Source organism: Arabidopsis thaliana, chromosome 3, assembly GCF_000001735.4.
Source record: "Arabidopsis thaliana chromosome 3, partial sequence".
Classification (NCBI taxonomy): Eukaryota; Viridiplantae; Streptophyta; class Magnoliopsida; order Brassicales; family Brassicaceae; genus Arabidopsis; species Arabidopsis thaliana.
In genome coordinates, this window is record NC_003074.8 from 18,044,867 (window position 1) to 18,062,920 (window position 18,054).

The window sequence follows — 18,054 nt, forward strand, 5'->3', positions numbered from 1 at the left end:
ATATCTTTAAGATTCTTATTTTTATCATTTATACAGTTTTATATTATCACTTTAAATAAATCTAAATAATTTTTATGTAAGTTTTGAATTGATTTGAGTTGGAGTCGAACAAAAAATCATTTGTATTAATTAAACAAACTTTATTAAGTCAATTCTGAACATTTACAAATAAGCCCCAGTTTTATAGTTTGTCATATTACCTGATGCAATTTTGGTGATGAACTAAATGCACGATAATAAGCTTTTCACCATGAATTTTTATTTTTATTTTAGTACTTTAATTGTGTTTTTAATTTATTAATCATGTTTAAATTTTATATTTTATCAGATGATTATTGTGTTACTTGATTTACAAGATATTTATTAGTTTAGAATGCCAAAGTTTTTTAAATTGTTTTAATAATTATTAATTTATGATTCATAATTAATCTTATGGTCATCATTCAATAATTTGTCTTGAACCACATGTTTTTTTTACACCGATCAACATTATCTTGAACCGTTTGTAAGTTTAGCGTCTTCCTATTTGTGTAGCTGTTAAGTTTCCAACTTTTCTTAATATATACTAATTGTACGACTGGATACTTTTTGGATTTGAGTTCATTTTTGTAGATGTCTTTGTAAGGATTTTTGAGCTTGCTTCTTTTTTGGGGTCTCTCTATACTAGTTTACAATTCCACTTAAAAGAGACACAATGATAGAAAGTAAACAGAGAAGACAGTTTATCCTGCATGGAAAGTAAACAATGACAACAAACAAAATTGGATGAAACCACTGATTTATATTATGAGATCATCTAAAAATAAAGAAACTATTTTGACCCAAAAAAAAGTTCTACTAAAATTGTAATTCATACTTATAAGTGAGATCACCTGATGTCATTGTTTCCAGCTATGCTTACCCGTGTTTCACCTTCATTGTTTCTAGCTTTGATTTCCAAGTGAATCACCTGATGTCATTTACAGATCCCGAGTCTTTCTTTATACTCTACCCTGCAAGTGCAAATCTCACACATATAATATATTACCAATTGAAACTTCATACTCCGACGTCCGAATATGTGATCAAATTATTAGAGGAATGATCAAAAAATGATTTTTGAACCTAATATTAAAATTTCTCTTACATATAGAAAACATCCAACTTTGACAAATCCATGTAATGGACCCGTAGGCCGTAACATCAAATATGGTTAGATATCACTCTTATCGATCAACCAACCAATTACCCCATAAATATATGTATTTATTCAATCAGCCGTCCATACCGGTCTTAAAGTATTGAAGTAGCCAGTTCTTTAGTGGTCCTTATTATGTTTTCGATCACCTCCTTATCTCTGTAGCTACATAATCTTCCCTTGTTAAATACCTAAACCCTATTCTCCACTTAACCTCCCTAAAGAACCTATATTTCACGTTATATTCTTGGCTCTTTCACTTTTCCCATAAATTCTGTGCAAAAACTCGAGTGGGCCTTAAGCTTTATCTACCTTATCTCTCCAGCTATACACTTGCTACTCAAGATACCGCTAACCCTAATCTCTACTAGACCCCCTTAGGACTTAAAACCCTATATATCAAGGTCTACTCTCTGTTTTCTCGCTTTCTTTATTCGAGCCATTCCATACGTTTTTCGATTTCTTTCATTGAAAACCATTGAAATGGTCGCCTCATCTGAGTTCATCGTCACAAGGAAAAACCCTGAACTCATCCCTCCCGTGTCCGAAACTCCGAATGGTCATTACTATCTCTCGAATCTCGATCAAAACATCGCCATCATCGTGAAAACATTATATTACTACAAATCGGAGTCAAGAACCAACCAAGAATCCTACAATGTGATCAAGAAATCTCTCTCAGAGGTTCTTGTTCATTACTACCCTGTCGCCGGAAGGCTGACGATCAGTCCGGAAGGGAAGATCGCCGTCAATTGCACCGGAGAAGGTGTAGTGGTTGTGGAAGCTGAGGCTAACTGTGGGATAGATACGATCAAAGAGGCCATCTCAGAGAATAGAATGGAGACGCTCGAGAAACTTGTTTACGACGTTCCAGGTGCCCGGAATATTCTTGAGATTCCACCGGTAGTAGTTCAGGTGAGGTTTTGATCGATCTCTTGCGTACTAATTACTATATTTTTCGATTAGCTTTTACATAAACTTAGGTTTTGCGGGAAAATAATGTATTTACAATGACGGCGACATGCTTATAGACAGCAGCAAACTAGAGTAGCAAATATCCTACATAATGTTCGGGAGTAATTTGCTTATTTTAGCCACTTGATAATTGATATAAATGATCGCATTTAATGTCAGAAATGAGTTTAACTTTTTGAGTATCAATCACATGTGATTGTCCAAAATGTAGATTTATGGGAGTTTTGCTTGAGAAATTCAATTATACTTATTTATATGATATATGACAAAATACTTTTTTGTTTGTAATAGTAAAATCTTAATATAAAAAAAAAAATCTTAATATAAAAATATAATCCAAAAAAATACAACTATATATGTAAATATCTAAATCATAGTTTATTTTAATAACAATCTCCCTGAATATCATTGGGAAAAATGTCAAAAAAATCACGAACTTTCAAATTTGGGATGATTTAATCTTGAACTCCACGGAAGACAAATAAATCGTAAAGTTTTTGTTGACTTTCAAAATAAATAACAAAGTTTTTGTTGACTTGCCATTTGAGTCATGTCGTTAAATAGGTTAACAGAATTATTTTACGGCGTTAATATCTCGTGTATCTGCTCTGTTAGAACAAAACGACATCGTTTATTGCAGAGACAAAGGAACGTCGTTTTGTTTGTTGAAACAAATTTAAACCCTAAATCCCCAAATCGATTTATTATCTGCGATTTTGAGGTCAAGGTGGGTCTGTGATTTTGAGATAATGAAATCGATTTGGGGATTTAGGGTTTAAATTTGTTTCAAGACAAAACGACGATGTTTTGTCTCTGCAATAAACGACGTTGTTTTGTTCTAACAGAGCAAATAAACGAGACATTAACGCCGTAAATTTTTTCTGTTAACCTATTTAACGACATGACTCAAATGGCAAGTCAACAAACACTTTGTCATTTATTTCGAAAGTCAACAAAAACTTTACGATTTATTTATCTTCCGTGAAGTTCAAAATTAAATCGTCCCAAATTTGAAAGACATTTTTCCCGAATATCATTTATGAATTATGATACAATGTTACTAAAAAAATCATTTTTATGTCTCATGCATGTAGTAACGAACACACACTAATATAGTAACAAATGATCAGACGTTACTCTTAAAAACTAGAGTGGTCATCATGTTCAAACTTTAAGGTACATTAGACCATCTAATTAGAACCATGCGTAATTAGTATTGTTAAGTAACCAAAAGAAATAACGACGATCAATAGTAAGTTTTTTTTTTTTGTGTGTGTAACCAATAGGTAGTACTTAAGTTAAATGTATATTATTTCATTCCTATTTCTTTAAATTGGTATCGATTCATTCTAAAATGTTGCATGGATTTTTTTTAACATCTTTAGATAAAGTTTTATGTTCCGTTTTTTTTTTCAGGTGACAAATTTCAAATGTGGGGGTTTTGTCCTAGGACTAGGCATGAGCCACAACATGTTCGATGGAGTCGCCGCTGCGGAGTTCCTCAACTCGTGGTGCGAGATGGCCAAGGGTCTTCCTTTATCCGTCCCACCATTCTTGGACCGTACGATTCTCCGGTCACGAAACCCTCCCAAAATCGAGTTCCCACACAATGAATTCGACGAAATTGAAGATATTTCCGACACCGGAAAAATCTACGATGAAGAAAAACTCATCTACAAATCATTTCTTTTCGAACCCGAAAAGCTTGAGAAGCTCAAGATCATGGCGATTGAAGAAAATAACAATAATAAGGTATCAACATTTCAAGCCTTAACCGGGTTTCTTTGGAAATCAAGATGCGAAGCTCTACGGTTTAAACCGGACCAACGGGTTAAGCTTCTGTTTGCGGCGGATGGACGGTCAAGATTCATCCCACGTCTCCCGCAAGGATATTGCGGGAACGGGATTGTGTTAACCGGTTTGGTGACATCATCGGGAGAATTAGTTGGGAACCCTCTTTCTCACTCGGTGGGTTTGGTCAAGAGACTGGTGGAGCTGGTTACGGACGGCTTCATGCGGTCGGCTATGGACTACTTCGAGGTGAACCGGACACGGCCGAGTATGAACGCGACACTTTTGATTACATCCTGGTCAAAATTGACATTGCATAAACTGGATTTCGGTTGGGGAGAACCGGTTTTCTCTGGACCGGTTGGTTTACCAGGGAGGGAAGTGATCTTGTTCTTACCAAGTGGTGATGATATGAAGAGTATCAATGTGTTTCTTGGCCTTCCTACTTCAGCTATGGAAGTGTTTGAAGAGCTTATGAAGATCTGAAAAAGAACATACATTTTCATAATCAAATTATGATATATTCTACCAAATTATAAGCAAAGGAAAATTATAATCTAGTCATTATTTATACATGTTATATTTGAATTCACGTTTGTATCCATTACAAAAATTTATGTAATTCGCAGAAAATATATATATGTCAAATTAAGTTATCGGACCGGATCGGGTCAAAGAAACCGGATTGGTTAACAAAGTCAAACAAACAAATATTGACTTGAGTTTCAGATTCCAGTAAAATCAAACCGGATCGGGTCTGAATTTAAACCACCGGGTCGGCTCCATCTAAAATCTGAAGATCATCTCCGCCTTATCTTGTTGACTATCTCTGTACTACTTACGAGCGCAAGTGAGAGAGTAACAGAGAAACGTAGAGATATAGCAAAATGGCTGCGACGCTTACTGGATCAGGGATTGCTCTAGGGTTTTCGTGCTCCGCAAAGTTCTCTAAGAGAGCTTCTTCGTCGTCCAACCGTCGCTGCATCAAGATGTCGGTTTCGGTAGAGGAGAAGACGAAGAAATTCACTCTTCAGAAATCTGAGGAAGCTTTCAATGCTGCGAAGGTTAGGCTTTTCAATTTCCATGAATTCAGTCAATAAGAAATGTTTCTTCAGATTGATTACGCCTTGATGTTCTGTTGCTTTGGTTTTGTGGGATTTGATCATATTTTTGGTTAAAGTGATTATCTTTGTTACCCTTCAAGGAACATTGCTAACAAAATAAGATTACTTGAGATAGAATCATAATCTGAGATAAAGTTTTTGTTTTTATTGGTTTCATTCTGTTCTGATTATTGAAATTGGTTTGGTTCCTTTGTGTAGAACTTAATGCCTGGAGGTGTGAACTCACCTGTACGTGCTTTCAAATCTGTTGGTGGACAACCAGTGGTGATGGATTCTGCAAAGGGCTCACGAATAAGAGACATTGATGGAAATGAATACATTGACTATGTTGGATCTTGGGGACCTGCTATAATTGGTCATGCTGATGATGAGGTTTGTTTCTTTCCAGTTTTGATGATTTTTAGATAGCTGAAAGTTTAGTAGTTGATACGGTGATGTGTCTAGTGCAGGTTCTTGCTGCTTTGGCTGAGACAATGAAGAAAGGAACAAGCTTTGGTGCTCCTTGTCTCTTAGAGAATGTTCTTGCTGAGATGGTGATTTCAGCTGTTCCAAGTATTGAAATGGTTCGGTTTGTTAACTCCGGTACAGAGGCATGTATGGGTGTGCTACGTCTTGCTCGTGCCTTCACAGGGAAACAAAAGTTCATCAAGTTTGAAGGTTGTTATCATGGTCATGCAAACTCTTTCCTTGTCAAAGCAGGTAGTGGTGTAGCTACTTTGGGTCTACCTGACTCGCCTGGGGTCCCCAAAGCAGCTACTTCAGATACTTTAACAGCTCCATACAATGATATTGCTGCTGTTGAGAAGCTTTTTGAGGCAAACAAAGGAGAGATTGCTGCCATCATTCTTGAACCTGTTGTTGGTAACTCGGGTTTTATTACACCTAAACCAGAGTTCATTGAGGGAATACGCCGGATCACTAAAGACAATGGTGCTCTTCTTATTTTCGATGAAGTCATGACTGGTTTTCGTTTAGCCTATGGTGGAGCTCAAGAATACTTTGGAATCACACCTGACTTAACAACTCTTGGGAAAATCATCGGTGGTGGTCTTCCTGTGGGAGCATACGGTGGAAGAAGAGACATCATGGAAATGGTAAAGCTAGAGTTGTTAACAATTGAACCGAATAATCTTTTGAATTTGCTGCAAGAGATTGAGAAAGTCCTGATCCTTTATCACTCATGTCTTTTTGCAGGTTGCACCCGCAGGACCGATGTATCAAGCTGGTACGCTAAGTGGTAATCCGTTGGCTATGACAGCGGGTATACACACGCTGAAGCGGTTAAGTCAGCCAGGGACATATGAATACTTAGACAAGATCACAAAAGAGCTTACAAATGGGATACTAGAAGCCGGGAAGAAAACCGGGCATGCGATGTGTGGCGGTTACATAAGCGGGATGTTCGGTTTCTTCTTCACGGAAGGACCCGTCTATGATTTCTCGGATGCAAAGAAGAGTGATACAGAGAAGTTTGGAAAGTTTTTCAGAGGAATGTTGGAAGAAGGTGTCTACTTGGCACCTTCTCAATTCGAGGCCGGTTTTACTAGCTTGGCTCACACTTCAGAAGACATCCAATTCACTATCGCAGCGGCCGAGAAGGTTCTAAGTCGGCTCTAAAATGTCTCTGGAAGCTTCCAGGGAACCATGAATGTATTTGAAATTTTTTGATGTAGAGAAAATTAGATTCAATTGAGAGCAAGCAAGCAATCTCACAAAATTTAACTGTGGTAAGAAAAGTCAAAATGTCTATGAAGATTTGTTGACTTTTTAAAAAGAGTTCTTGCTTTGCGTTAACGTCTTACAAATCACACAGAATGATTTCTATTGCAACACACTTTTTCATCATGTAGCCAACATCATAATCTGAGTCATAAGACGATATATTTCTCCACGGAACAAGGGAAGTGCATCTGCAAAGTTAAGCTTCCATATTCAGTTTTCTTCACATTTCTATAGATTCCCTTGCCCATTTATGTCTTTGTCCGACCTAAGACGACCTAGAAAGTGGATACACAGTCCATCCAACGAGAAAGTTTCACTAGTCTCCTACTTCCCAAGGTTACGTCTTTCATATGTTTAGTTGCATTTTTCTTTCTTCACATCTTTGCTTCTAGCTGTAGTTTGTTCAATCCAACCGACCGAGCTGCTTTTCATTGTCTTAAAGAATGAACAAGAAACATCCTGATGATTATGTGAAGATGTTTTGGAGACCAAGCTGATTCGAACTTTCTTTCTAATTCGGACACAATTGAGTTGGAATTATTTGAAATTGGAAAGGCCCAGTAAGGAAGTGATCCAATATTACTTGCCTTAGACAAAGACTTGGCCCACTCAGTCCATACAAAATATTCCTTTTTATTTATTTAAAAATATGAATACTCCTTGACTTAGGCCAATCAAAATTTATAATTGATATTTTTTGTTAAAAGAATTTATGATTGATAATGCCAATATTTTCTGTATTGAAACATTTTTTAAATTTTTCTATTTTTTGTTTTTTTTGGTTATATCCGAAGAGTAATGTGACCACGTTAATTCTCAAGTCAAATATTATCTTTCATAATTAGAAAACTTTATCGTATATTATTAATATTATGTCCTTAAAATAAACAGAAAACATTAAGTATGACCAAAAAAAAAAAAGACAGAATCATGATGGATATTTTAAATAGTTTTCGTTAAATCAGAAAATAGGAAATATACATTATCCCCAATAGATAATTACACAAATTTTTATAAAGAAGTAGAGAAACTAACTCCGGAAAATTAATCCTCTACTTCGCACACTTGATAAACTCAGAAAAATACGACAGCGTAACGGGGTACACGTGGTGGTTGGTATATCAAGTTGGGGTAAAGTCAACATTAACGTATTTTTATTCATGTAGCTGCTGCGGAAGAGGACTGCTTGCCATGTTTAGGGGTTTGTCCATCTTCAATCTCAGCCCTTCGATCATTTCCGCAGGTACACTTGTTCGCTTGACGAACCACTGAGATTGGCTCAGGGGATGAAACTGTGCCTAGCTTCAACATATCGAGGCTCACCTCCGGTAACTTAGCAGCTTCGACTTCTTTCTCTCCTAGATGCGGCGACGTTTTACAGTATTTGTAGACAACGTAGAGTATCATTTGGAGTGCACCGAGAGCAAAACCAAGCACATTCGGGAACTGCACGAAAAACATTTGTTGTAGTGGCAATAACATAATAACATTTTAATATACTCACTTTTCCACTTTCTAGCTTGTGAATAAAGTACGTTAAAAACGAAATAAAGTAAAGTTTATGGCAAACTTGTGCGGCATCGATAGAAGTTACGTACAAAATATAATTTCTATGTAACAATAAAGATAAAAAGAACTTAATATATTATGAACTTCTTTTGCAAAAGCTAAATCTTTTAATGTTTCTGTGGAACATAAAGCGAGAGTTTCTTTATAATTTGGTTTATTTTTATCGTAAAGGACGATACCAAACAAAAGGTTTTGCTTTCATTAATCGTTTTTTTTATCTTTTGCCAATCCATATCTCTTTTTATCTATGAATCTATGATTAGAACCTCAAAGTCTCAGGTTCATTAGAAACAAAAGCACCCACTTCATGTAATATACTGTTATGATAATGATAGACATATGATTATGATGCTTGACGACATGATAATCATGTTAAAACATATATATTCATTATAGCAAATAGAGAGAGATGAAATGGCTTACAGCAACATAGATGTCCTTGAGAGCAAGACCATAAAGGAGCCATATGACAGCACTGATGGTAAGGGTTAAGGATAAGCTAAAGGGCATGTACTCCACACTTCTTGTCTTTATTACCGTCCTCTATATATAATTAAACAAAAATATATATGTTAATTATTATTGTTACCAAATCATAATTTAATCACTTGGTAAATTAGCTATTTCGTAGTACTTACGATTATGCTTAGAGGAGCAGCGAAAACACAAACAGAGAATCCGACACAGATTCCTCCGATAATCTTAGCACGTGTGGCTCCTTTTACCAAGAATTGGCAAAGAAGGAGAATCGCACAGAATCCTCCAAAGTTCATAAGAAGTAGCATCTTCACTGTCAACATCTGCATCCATTAAGAAATGTTTTATTTAGCAACTTCATTTGAATAATGTTATGAACAACGTAACATGCATGTCATATGAACTGAGGATTAATTATTAGTTACCCGAGCTGGCTTGGGAGCGTAGGCAAGGAACATAGAGATGTAGATGGTTTCGATGAAGCAACCAAAGGCGTTAATGGTTACGAGGAGGAAGACATCTTTCTTCTGTGTCGCATAGTAAAGCCAAAGCGTCGCACTGAAGAGCGCCACAACATAAGGAATAGACTGAAACCCTTCTGTTGTCTTCTTCTTCCAAATCCTATAGAACGTTGGCCTGCGTCCAAAAAAAAACTGAATATTAGTTACTCAATTATATCGGAGAATATTGATGTAACGTAGTCATATATATTCTGATTTGTTGCATATATATTACTTACACAGGAGATAGGAACACGGCAAAGGAGATAAGGTTGCCTGAAAATTATACAAGAATATAGCAAAAATATGATATTAAGAAATCGATATTAAATCTCTAGAATTTAGATATTAGGGTTGCAGAACTTGATCAAAAATATTCATAAGAAATGAACACAACGTTAGTATCATACCGAGCAAGCCAAAGACAAAGGCCCATGTGTTTTCAGTGTTGAAGAGACTCATGGTATATAAGTTGTTAGGAGAAGGAAGAAGAAGAGAGATAGCACTTAGTTTTGCAAGTGTTTTCTCTTAATGTAAAAGCTAATGGCACGAGCTTAGTGTTTCGGGGACTTCACGTATATATAGGGGTTAGGGCTAAAGGGAGGAATGGGGTTTGTGTGGGAGATGGAAAAAGGAGAAATGTTTGTGTGAACAATAATATTTTGAATAATGTTTGAATTTCTTATTTATTTTAAAAAGCGTTAATGTCATTGTAGTTGTATAACAAAAAAAGACCCGCAACAATAATTCACACGCTAAACCATTACCAAATCATATACATTTTGACGTACAAATAACAATTCTGTTACCAAATAACCTTTTTTAGGTTTTGGCTTAAGAAATAAAACATAATTAGTTATGTTAATAATGCTTGTCAATCTCAGCTGTTTAGGCAAGCTATTTTCTTAAGGATTATGTCTAGATTCTACGTATGCATCTCTAATTCTCTATATATACAATGACATAATTATGACCTAATCATTTTACGATTTTGAGGGTTTTCACCAATCCTATTATTTAACTTATTTACACAACGTAATAAGTATATTTGCCAACTTCGGTTTAAACCAATGTTTTGAAACCCGACCCGGACGATGAACCGGACTATCTTCTGGGTCACTGGGTCATCGGGTCAACCGGGTTGGACCACGGGTTAATTAGTTAAAATTTATTTAATAAATTTAATACTAATAGAAATTTTAGAGTATTTTATAATAAAAAAAATTTGTAGTATTTATAAATATAAAACAAAAATAATCATATCATATTTAATCAAATATAAAATTATATTATATTTAACAAAATATAAAATCATTTACACCCAAATATATATATATATATATATATATATATATAGAAAAAATCAAACAATAATAATAAAGTGGTTAAAAATTTGAAATCCAATAAATGTCTAACACCGTAACAAATATATTAGGAGATCATCAATGACAGAAATAAATTAATAAAACATCGTGAATTAAAACAACTAATCTCGGTTGTCTCTCTCACCATTCGATTCAATTTTAAGGCGGTATTGTAAAGTCATCAACAAAATCTAAAACATCAAATGAATTTAAGAACTGAAAAAACTTCTAAAAATAATTGAATAAAGTCTAAAATCCCATATTTTATTGTAAAATCAAGAGAACTTTTTAAAACCCACACCCGACCGGTTCAACTGGTTCACCGGGTCACGGGTTAATTGCGAGTTTTTGTGGGTTTTTTCGGTTTTGAACTTGTTGGGTTTTAGCACTAAACCCAAACCGGAAAAATGTTCGGATTACGGGTTAACCGGTCGGACCGGACGGTTCGGGTCGGGCGTGAAAACACTGGTTTAAACTAATATTTTTTCTTAATTAGTGATTAGTTCATTCACTTTTATTCTACATGTTTCCTTATGTTGACGCTTACGTGATTTCGTTGCTAATTTAAAACCAACCAAGTAACTACAAATGATCAATCTGAATGACTATATACCTTGCAAAATCAATTTGCATGTGTAGCGAAAAATTATATTTTAAGTTATTGTGCGTTTAGTTATATATAGATATACAAGTAATATAAATCGATACACCATATAAATATGATGTAATGAATTGAGAATTCCACTAGTTCTCTATCATTAAAATATGACGACATTCTGGAATTTGCTTTAATAAGATATTTAAAGAAAGTGAGATTTGCAAAGTGATCTCACTTAATTTACGTTACCAAGCAAATTAGTTCACGTGACATTGTATGTCAAATTATTATGCCGTTTTCACTTTAGCTCTTTTTAATCCTGATATTCATGTTTCTTTATAGAACAAAACAATAATTAGCCGTTTCTCAATCATTATTCTTTTTTCCGTACCATCGCAATAAATAACAGGATTTTTCTTAAATTACACATATATAGGAGTTCATAGTTCTTTTTTTTTGTTGAGTGCATAGTATAGTTTGTCAAAGTCTTTTTATCTATGAAAATCATATGAAGTTCATGTTTTATATAAAAGATAGTTAAATCTTGTCGCAAAGTTTTAATCTTTTCAAGTCATTTTTTCATTACGAAAAAGTAACATCTTTCGCGATTTATATATTATAGGAAAAAGTAAATAGCTGTTGGATAAACCAGAAATACAAAATTATAGTTTTGTAAAGTATCTAATTTTTAGTGTCAAATTCAGACGAGTATGAAAAATGCTACGTAGGGACATTAAAATTTGATCATTTACAAAACTATAATAACATATTGTCCTAGCACATATTGTACATATCTAAATAAGAAATACAATGTTTAGATACTAAATAATCTTAATAAATACCTAAAATAACCAATCATTAGCGTAATAAAAATAAACTCTACTTGTTATTGCATCAATATATATGTCTCACATGGTTATCATTTTGTAAAGTGTTCAGGTTTTAGGTTAGTTCAATTAATATAGAGCATACACTTTTTCTTATTGTTTTTTTAAATTGCTATAATATTTTTCGTCTTTTCCTACAAAACAACCATTACTTGTTTAGTTATATAAAAAAAGATTAGTTTTTCAATAATGTAATTATCAACAGACAACAGACCTAAATTGATAGTATATCTCTTATTACATGTGCATAACTGTATAAGACTTTATGTTATGTACATTTGATTCGTTGAAGTCGTAACTAATCTGAGAGGCAATAAAATAGTAAACGAATCCATTTATATAGTTACCCTTAACTAAATGTGAATCACAATTTCTCTTGTAATAAACAAATCCTGTAACTAATTGTATATCTTTTTCGGGATCCCATTTTACCTTATTTTAATGTTCTCTTACAGTAAATAGTTTGAACAAAGCTTAATCAAATATTTTGTCGGGAAACAAAAAGTAAATCATTTTCATTAAGTCAGGCCTCTCCGATCCGATGCGTGTGGACGTCACGCGCGCATTAGAGATAGAAAAGCTCTGTTAGCGTTCCAAGTGGCAAACTTTAAGACAGAGAGTGCCAATAATACGTATAAACCTTTTCCTGTTTTGCCAGTAGAGAGATATGTACGTAACCACCTTTGCTTTGTCGTCGACTCGTCGTACTTGTACCTGCACTGATGCGCACACACATGGAAGGTTTTTTAATCGCACTGATTTAAGGCTCCCAAGTCAAAAACATATGATCATTGCCAAATTGGCAAGATTATCGAATCAACCAATATAGCTGATTAGTTAGGTTTTTGTTTGTTTTGTTTTTATAAAAATAAATGGCTAATAAGTTAGTTTGGGAGTTTGATTAATTAACTTAAGTAACTGGTTTAATTGGGTTATGTGACTCAAATTTGTTTTGCCGGTCTGTATTTTAGACGTGAATCAGAATAGTAATATATATAACGATGACATTTATACGAAAACTAGACTACGTGTTTAATTTGATCGATGATATAAGTATTAGAATATAAGAAACTAATAAAATTTATCAAAAAACACAGTAGTAAATCAAGGTTAATACATATCCTATTTAGCAATAATTAAGCAATTTTTTATAGAATGAATGTTAAATTTATTCATAAAAAAAAAAGTTAGTGTCACATCGAGTTCATCATTTTATTTTATTTTGTCTCTAGTTTTACAATGGAAACCTAAAATATGAATAGTTTTTCATGTTTTGTTTTTTCCTGAGTTTCGAAGCAAAGTGATATATAAGCAATTTTCAGTATTCTAATTAACACCCAACAATGAAATTTTAAACATCATATATACATAGTAGTAATTATATTCTTATTGAAAATCTCTTTGAGGTTGTAATTCTTCCATTAGAGGCCAAATATTTTGCAAATGAGAAACATTATGTGGTAGCGGAAAAGAAATGTAGTAGTTTTGGAGCATCGGTATAATATCTATAAAACAATTAAAAAAATACATTTTTACCTTAACAAAAACTATCTCATCACTTACAATGTAACATTTATATATATATAATACTTGTTTGTTATATGATTCAACTCCATATAGAGTATATACTGTTTCTCTCTACCATTTTAACCGGAAAAGATATGTGTCATTTATCCCGAATAGGTAATTATATGTATGTTTTGCCTAAAGTTAATTTTAATCTGATTCGATATGTATGTATTAATTGGTAACACAAACTATATAAATTTTTAGTTTTTAGCTAAAAAGGTAAACTTTTTTAATATAGTGCAAAACTGTACAAAATAATAATACATAAAAATTGTACAATTGTTTTTTGAAAATAACGTTTTTAATATCAATTCTGTGATTGTAATTATCAAAGCGTACACCTCATATTAAAACTATATAAGATTACCATTCAGACCCACACTATATATTATCAGTTATCAATGCATTTATTTTCTTAATTGAGCATACTGAAATATTATATGATGGGTACGCTTACATAGAAATATATATTAAATGCATTAGTTATAGACTTATACTTAAATTGATTGAGGCCAATGTTTTGAAACCCGACCCGGACGATGAACCGGACTATCTTCTGGGTTACTGGGTCATCGGGTCAACCGGGTTGGACCACGGGTTAATTAGTTAAAATTTATTTAATAAATTTAATACTAATAGAAATTTTAGAATATTTTATAATAAAAAAAATTTGTAGTATTTATAAATATAAAACAAAAATAATCATATCATATTTAATCAAATATAAAATTATATTATATTTAACAAAATATAAAATCATTTACACCCAAATATATATATATATATATATATAGAAAAAATCAAACAATAATAATAAAGTGGTTAAAAATTTGAAATCCAATAAATGTCTAACACCGTAACAAATATATTAGGAGATCATCAATGACAGAAATAAATTAATAAAACATCGTGAATTAAAACAACTAATCTCGGTTGTCTCTCTCACCATTCGATTCAATTTTAAGGCGGTATTGTAAAGTCATCAACAAAATCTAAAACATCAAATGAATTTAAGAACTGAAAAAACTTCTAAAAATAATTGAATAAAGTCTAAAATCCCATATTTTATTGTAAAATCAAGAGAACTTTTTAAAACCCACACCCGACCGGTTCAACTGGTTCACCGGGTCACGGGTTAATTGCGAGTTTTTGTGGGTTTTTTCGGTTTTGAACTTGTTGGGTTTTAGCACTAAACCCAAACCGGAAAAATGTTCGGATTACGGGTTAACCGGTCGGACCGGACGGTTCGGGTCGGGCGTGAAAACACTGATTGAGGCCATAGCTATGTCTTTAAAATTTATTCGGCCACTAAATAGCTTTTAATTCATTTGAAATATACAGTATGCTTTTCTAGACTTAACATTTTTGATTATCCCCTTTTTTGTTAGTGTCAACAACAGTTTTGATTACCCCCCTTTTTTTTTGCTAGTACTGTCAACTTCAGTTTTGATTATCTGAATATGTATTGAATCAAATAATCATGATGATTGTCTAGTCCGGCCGTTGGAGTTTATTTTTAAGAAAATTATATCAATTTAAAAAAATTAGGATATTAAAGATGAGCATGTTCTTATTTTTGGTAAATTTCATCTATTCACATGTGTTTTTAATTAACTGAATAAATAAAATACCAAATTATAATTGATTATATTTATAATATTTGGGTTGGTTAATTTGATTGTTCAGTTTAATCCATTTGGAAGCTTGTAATCTGCGATTATTTTTTATTTTCTGAATTATTTGAGATTAGGTTTACGTAATGGCTTCTTGTGATTACTCTGATGTCATGACTACTTTTTGTTGTTGGTGTTGTTAAGAATTTAGTTTTTGAAGATAGATCCCTGAAAATATTATGAGTGTATAAAACACAAATGATAGAATATATAGTGGTGACCTCTAATATAATCTCATTGTTTGTTTTATGGCTTAACCATTCAATCGATATTTTACACACATATATTAAAATCTAAGGTTTAATATTCTATTCTTATTTAATACTAGTAGTCACTGACTTACTGTGACGACTGACGACAAATGTATAAGATTCTATATCTAATTATCTCACGTTCCCACTACAAACAATAATTGACAACAACTCCGTTATTTCTACATAAATATTGTTTCATAGTTTTAGATTCATTTAGAGAAAAGCTAAAAACAAATTCTTATTTGTCTTTTCCTTTCTGTGGTTAACCACCTGAGTCACGAGACTCGAGTCAAATCTCATAGCTAATAAGTCAACAACTAAATCAAGTTATCTAAAAACTAAGTCGCTTACAATTAACATACAAAAACAAGTCAATTAACATAAACTACTAATATAAATACATACAAATAATTTATATTATATAAAGAAATTCATCCAAAATATAACAATAAAAAGTCTGATTGAGACTTTGAGAGGTATTCATAATTGGCTACAAATGTAATAACGAATTAACATAAACTACTACAATACATAAAAAGCATTTCTATTATAGAAAAACAATTATTCTGATAAAGCTTTGACATTTTATTTTAAAATAAAGTTATAGAATAACTAATTGAAATATATATTTTAGGATATTTAATTTGGAGCATTTTTTCTACATACAATAGTTTGCTCAATATATATTTCATGGACTTAACAATATATACATATCAGATAATATTTAACTGAAGATGCTGAAATTTCGTGTTGATTTTTAGATATATATTCTCATTAATTTTAAAGATAAGTTTTTAAATTAATTTTCTTTTAACTGCGTGCTACAGTGCTACTGCAAACGTTTGAGAAACCAAAACTTTTAATTTAGAGCATTTTAGAACAATATGGAATGATACGAACCATTTATTATGATTGAAGTCAAAAACCTTAAACATTTGCAAATGATTGCATGAAAAACCATGAAACCCTTACCTCTGAATTAAATAAGTTCAATGATGTGTCAATTAATCTCTTACTCACTGGTAAACTTCGGAAACAGAGATATATATAAATCACAAATAAAAAGAAATTTATGCAAGAAATATTGAAACAAAACTATCAAACCGTTTTCTCTATCACTTGTCAATTCCTTAAAATAATAATTCCATATACAGTTTATTTGGACTGAATCTCAGACAACCAAAATTAGTATCACTAGATCCAAATTTATGGTAAACCAACTTAGATTTTAATATTTTATTTAATTAGGGTTTTAGGCTTTTAGCTTGTCGCCATTAGATAATTTTTCAAAATTGCATAATTTGACCTATGAATTACGTAGACCAACTTGTGCTTCATTAATATACACATGCAACACAAACATACGTATACATATCAGATTTATATGCAAAAGTTGATTAAGATGAAAAATCGTTGTCCCATAATTGGTTACGTTTCCAAATTCCAACCTCCTCCACCATCCAAGCACCACTTGGAAAGTTCATACAACTTGAGCCATTGCTTTAAAGAAAGGCCACACACCAAATTTCCTTTAAAACTCTTTTTCTATTCTAAGATAATTCATAGCAATATTAAGAATTGTTATTATTTGTGATGATAGATATTCTGCTAAATTAATTAAATGTAGTGGATTAGTCCTCATCTAATAATATCTTTCAAATCATGATTTATGTAAAATACATATAAAAAATTTAACTACAAGAAATATAAAATTGTGTTCTTTAGGGGGTGTTATTCGTTAATAAATTTTAATAGAATTGAAATCCAACACTAATCCACTGTTATTCAACTAATGATTCTAAATCCAGCTTTAAAATCTAGTGTTATTGGAACTCATATTTGTAAATCATGCTTAATAGATTTTAAAGTTTGGTGTTATTCAATTAAGATTTTAAATATTTCATTAAAATCTAATGTTATTCAAAATTAAAAGACTTGTAAAATCTTTGTATATTAATTGATTTGAAATGAAACCTCTTTGGAGTTTCATGAGTAAATCATTAGAATCAAAAATCCAAGACATATTGTAGAGATTTTGAAAGTCATACAAACATATTCTTAAAAGCAATATCAGAAAACAAATCTAAGGTGGTGTTATTCAATTATGGAGTTAAAGTCAATTCTTTAAGCTTTAGATTTGTTTTCTGATATTGCTTTTTAAAAAATGTTTGTATGAATTTCAAAATCTCTGCAATATGTCTTGGATTTCAATTCTAATAAAATACTCGTGAAACTCTAAAGAAGTTTCATTTCAAATGAATTAATATACAAGGATTTTACAAGTTTTTAAGTTTTGAATAACACTGGATTTTAATGAAATATTTAAAATCTTAATTGAATAACACTAAACTTTAAAATCTATTAAGCATGATTT

At 32.1% G+C, this 18,054-nt stretch overlaps 3 protein-coding genes across 3 annotated transcripts; 2 read left to right on the plus strand and 1 right to left on the minus strand.

Annotated features, from left to right (window-relative positions):
• The first annotated feature begins 1,277 nt into the window (after positions 1-1,277).
• On the plus strand, positions 1,278-4,608 carry DCF (HXXXD-type acyl-transferase family protein). Its single transcript, NM_114731.4, has 2 exons — positions 1,278-2,092; positions 3,569-4,608. The coding sequence occupies exons 1-2, from the start codon at positions 1,661-1,663 to the stop codon at positions 4,427-4,429; spliced, it is 1,293 nt and encodes a 430-aa protein (NP_190441.1). The 5' UTR covers positions 1,278-1,660; the 3' UTR covers positions 4,430-4,608.
• Positions 4,609-4,704: 96 nt separating this feature from the next.
• On the plus strand, positions 4,705-6,912 carry GSA2 (glutamate-1-semialdehyde 2,1-aminomutase 2). The gene is made up of 4 exons (NM_114732.5): positions 4,705-5,007; positions 5,266-5,439; positions 5,517-6,161; positions 6,262-6,912. The coding sequence occupies exons 1-4, from the start codon at positions 4,831-4,833 to the stop codon at positions 6,682-6,684; spliced, it is 1,419 nt and encodes a 472-aa protein (NP_190442.1). The 5' UTR covers positions 4,705-4,830; the 3' UTR covers positions 6,685-6,912.
• A 687-nt stretch (positions 6,913-7,599) lies between these two features.
• Positions 7,600-9,966, minus strand: SWEET11 (Nodulin MtN3 family protein). Its single transcript, NM_114733.4, has 6 exons — positions 9,746-9,966; positions 9,575-9,611; positions 9,261-9,471; positions 8,997-9,158; positions 8,782-8,901; positions 7,600-8,235 (listed from the first exon to the last, which is right to left on the minus strand). The coding sequence occupies exons 1-6, from the start codon at positions 9,795-9,797 to the stop codon at positions 7,948-7,950; spliced, it is 870 nt and encodes a 289-aa protein (NP_190443.1). The 5' UTR covers positions 9,798-9,966; the 3' UTR covers positions 7,600-7,947.
• Between the last annotated feature and the right edge of the window lie 8,088 nt (positions 9,967-18,054).